This window comes from Zea mays, chromosome 2 (assembly GCF_902167145.1).
Source record: "Zea mays cultivar B73 chromosome 2, Zm-B73-REFERENCE-NAM-5.0, whole genome shotgun sequence".
Lineage (NCBI taxonomy): Eukaryota > Viridiplantae > Streptophyta > Magnoliopsida > Poales > Poaceae > Zea > Zea mays.
In genome coordinates, this window is record NC_050097.1 from 60,956,969 (window position 1) to 60,960,995 (window position 4,027).

The 4,027-nt window shown below is 37.3% G+C and overlaps 1 protein-coding gene and 1 long non-coding RNA gene across 2 annotated transcripts; both read left to right on the plus strand.

The window, feature by feature from the left end:
- Positions 1 to 649: 649 nt before the first annotated feature.
- LOC103646514 (uncharacterized) lies at positions 650 to 2,015 on the plus strand. Its single transcript, XM_020548876.3, has 6 exons — positions 650 to 859; positions 955 to 1,167; positions 1,247 to 1,372; positions 1,453 to 1,586; positions 1,661 to 1,736; positions 1,968 to 2,015. The coding sequence occupies exons 1-6, from the start codon at positions 818 to 820 to the stop codon at positions 2,013 to 2,015; spliced, it is 639 nt and encodes a 212-aa protein (XP_020404465.1). The 5' UTR covers positions 650 to 817.
- Positions 2,016 to 2,206: 191 nt separating this feature from the next.
- LOC103646515 (uncharacterized) lies at positions 2,207 to 2,634 on the plus strand. Its single transcript, XR_562237.3, has 3 exons — positions 2,207 to 2,235; positions 2,318 to 2,516; positions 2,600 to 2,634. It is a non-coding gene; the product is annotated as an uncharacterized lncRNA (long non-coding RNA).
- The last annotated feature ends 1,393 nt before the right edge of the window (positions 2,635 to 4,027 follow it).

The window sequence follows — 4,027 nt, forward strand, 5'->3', positions numbered from 1 at the left end:
CAAAAGAAAGCAGTTTCCTGTATGACTTAGCTTTGCAATGACGGTTAACAAAGCACAGGGTCAGACTATTCCCAATGTTGGTGTATACTTGCCTGAACCAGTGTTCTCTCATGGTCAACTATATGTTGCTCTATCTAGAGCGACAGCCCGATCGAACATAAAGATTCTTGTCATCCCAGCTGTCGATGGGAGGAAAAAGTCAAGGAAGGGTGTAAAGAAAACCCCCACCGTAGATTGTGGGACATATACCAAGAACATCGTCTACAAAGAGGTCCTAACAAATTAGACCCATGGTAAGAGTTGCATGTTCAGCTAACAAACTAATAGGATGATGTTTGTCTTCTATTTTATTGGTCTGGTGTATTATCAAGTCATGTTTGCATGCTACAATTGTTTTTATTAGAGCCGCACATGTTTGTGTATTATTAGAGTATGCATACTATCTTAAAGTATTGTTGAGTTTTGGATCATTTGTGAAATTAGCAATATTAAATTTTATGCATCTAACAATTTGTTATGAATGTAGGTTTTTGTCCCACGAGAATGGAATCTCTATTTGTAGGATTGTCTCATAACAAGCCAAAAAATCGGTGGCAACCACAATAGTTCGAGAAGGTATTATAATTTTCTTATTTCTTTATGGATCAATTTGTATTTTTTGTAATAACTAATTTTAGTTTTATCTCATGACTGGTTGCTCCTAGACTATATTTGCACGCAAGGTGATCTTGCTCTCATCGATTTTATCAAGGAAATCCCTTGTGAACCAAGGGTAGAAGTCGATCTTATTGATGATGCCTTTGTTGAAAGGAAGTGGATGGAGTGTTTATTTCAGCCGAGCGCATATTTAGGTGACGAGGTAATCCATGCTTAGTTTTTATATTTGGCGACGTTGTTATGTATAAGTTTTTTTACTCATCCTGGTATTTTTAACCACAACTTACACACTTGCAGGTTATAGACTGTTACATAAATTTGATAAAAGCTCAAAAGCATCTAAAGTGCCGATCTGGAGGTCGCGTTCACATAGAAAATGCTTTCCAGTTCAATTTCCTGAAGCGAGATGGTGATCTTGAAATTAAAACAGAGGAGCTATATCCAATTAAAGACATGGCACACATATGTAGCGCTGAACGAAGGGTGTTACTTTACCTAGACCATGACATGATACATATGAGTTTGCAATCTGAACAGTTAGTGTTTTATGTATTTTATTCTTATGCAAGTATTTATAATTGTTTTGTAGGTGTTTATTCCGATAAACATCCGAGAGACGCACTGGTATCTTGCTGTGATCCATGCAAGAAATATGGAGATACAAGTGCTCGATTCACTTGGTACTTCACAAGACCGCAAAGACCTCACTGACTCTGTGAGTATGCACAAACTAAACAATTATGAATTCAATATTAACTTATCCCAATCTCTAATTTTATTTTACAATATATAAAGATTAAAGGACTGCAAAGACAAATAGATATGATATCTCAACGTAAGGAGTTAAAAGACCACAGGTGGTCAGACCTCCAAGTTGCTTCTTGGCCGCTCAGAGAAATAGACATGGGATATGCAAAGCAGACAGATAGGTACGTCCTAAGATCTTCTTTACCAATTTCTTCATTCATACTAATCTTTATGTTGGTATTAATGTATATTGTAGCTCTTCATGTGGCCTCTTTCTTTTGAACTATATCGAATACTGGACAGGGGATGAAATGTCTGACAGTTTTACCCAGGTATATTATTACTACTATGACATATATGGACATCTACAGTCAGTGTTACATATATAATGCTAAATAATTGTTTCTTATTTGTAGGATGACATGTCACACTTTAGGAAAAAATGGCTGCTATATTACTATCTTCAGACCTGAATAAGAGAAGGGGGTGTCTGTTATACAAAAATGAAAAAGAAGTTGACTCTGGAAGCCCATCTGATGTTGAGATATTAGAAAACCCAACAGATTCTAATAAGAGGAAACTACTCCACGTGCTTGATGATAGCGAAGTAGTGTATGAAGATGAGGAAGGCCCTATTACTCAAGCAGACTTGCAAAGGTGGTTTGTTGATGATTGGGATAAAAGAGCTCCTGTAAAAGTCTCTACCGATGGTTGCACCAATGACTTTTTAATGGTTGGTCTTTCCACAAAGGACATGCCTGTGACCAAAGCTGATTCAATAGATGTTTTATGTGATTATATGATGGCAATAGAAGACGATACGACACTAGAGTAAGTGCTCATTGATTTATTTATTTTATGTATATCAACTACTTAGATTCTTGATATAGACTTTCGTCATGCTACATTACAGGAGAACATGGGTGCGAAGTTTCAATCCTTTTAAGATAGAAATATCTGTCAAAGACCTGCAAAACATATTAACGACAAATCAAGATATGATTCTAAGATGTTTTGACATGGCTGTTCGGCTGCTTGCCAATAAAGAGTCACGTAGGCCGAAAGGAGAAATCATAAATAATAGAAAGCATTATATGGACATGCGTTTTTGGGTAAGTTTGTTTCCAATCATTATTGTATTAATATATAGTATCTACATCTAATCATCATGTGGACATGTATATATACTGTCCAGAGAATGGTTGGTTTTGGTAAACTTCCAAAGTACCATCAGGATCCTACAAAAGAAGAGTTAGCCAAAACACTCGATTGTTGGCCATCAATGAATTATTATATCACGGGTTGTAGATATGTAAGTATGTGTTCATTTCGAATGTATTTATAAAGGACACTTCTGTTGTAGGATCCTAATGACTGATATTTTGCAGGTTCTCATGCCATGAAAATTCAATGGATGTCACGCCCTTTTCGTAATAGATCATGTTAAAAAGCATGTGACTTTTATCGATTTTACACCGACTCAAGATTGGTGTAAACACATGCCATACAAGAGGTTCGCGGAAGCGATTATCATGGCCTCAAAAAAATATAAGATTGCTTACAGCAAGAAACGTTCTGGATGGGCGGAGGATATCTTTAAGTGGGAACATACAATTCAGACTGGTGTTCCAATTGACTTAAGAGGGTATTTTCTTCGTACCACCTTCTCAGCAGTTTAATTTTTTTTTCTATGATAATCATTGTATAAAACATAGTTGCCCAAATATTATTCTATAGGTTTAATATCAGCTACCTCGTTCTACAAGCTATGGCCATATGGGGGAATGACAGACGACTGAAATTTGTTGGGGTGAGTGTAGTACGTTCATTTTATGTTCAAAACTTACATTCTAGCTATCTCGTTTGTTGGAACTATGCTTCGTCGCCGAAGGTCCTGCAGGGAGAAACAGCTTCGGCTGAAGCTGTCCGCATGTGATGACCGAAGGTTCCTCTTCATGAAGCTTCGGAATTACAAACCGACTTAAAAGTAGAATGACCTTTTAGTCCATAAATGTTTGAGTCGTTGTTGTAATCTTTTATGAGGGGCATAATTGTAATTCCTCAAAGGCTGTGTCCCGTGCCTATAAATAGTGAACAGTTGTTGGGGACTTGTTCTCAAATGCTAAGAGTTAAGAACAAGGCAACATAAAAAGTGTTAAGTGTTAAAGTCCTTCGTCCCTCGAAGCATTATGTCCCCTTCGGGAAATAATGAGTCTGGGACGAAGGTCATAAGAGAAATACCTTCGCAAACATAACAGATAATGACGAAGGACTTATATAAAGCATGAAATATAATATAAGCATCATCGCAGAATCATTTCTATTTTATTAACATGGAGAAATAGAAATGATTTCAAATTACAAATGTACCTTCGGTCCTGAGAGAAGGTAGAAAGTACAAGCGTGACGCAAAAGCAAATGCCAAGTCAGCGTGAACAGTATGGGAGTACTGTTCATCTATTTATAGACGCGGGACGCAGCCCACGTAAAATTACATCCATGTCCATTACATTTGTTAACGGCTTATGGAAATCTGTCGAGGCCCCCGAAGTCTTTTCATCTTTAAGTCGGTTCCCCCTTCTGCCATCGCGCCGAAGCTTCCCTGCGCACAGCTTCGGCTACA

Bases quoted from the DNA above. Each gene is read 5' to 3' on its own strand.
- LOC103646514 (XM_020548876.3), top strand. From the start codon at position 818: ATGGAGTGTTTATTTCAGCCGAGCGCATATTTAGGTGACGAG. The intron at 1,373-1,452 runs GTGAGTATGCAC...CAATATATAAAG, and splicing joins GCAAAGACCTCACTGACTCT to ATTAAAGGACTGCAAAGACA. The intron at 1,587-1,660 runs GTACGTCCTAAG...TGTATATTGTAG, and splicing joins TATGCAAAGCAGACAGATAG to CTCTTCATGTGGCCTCTTTC.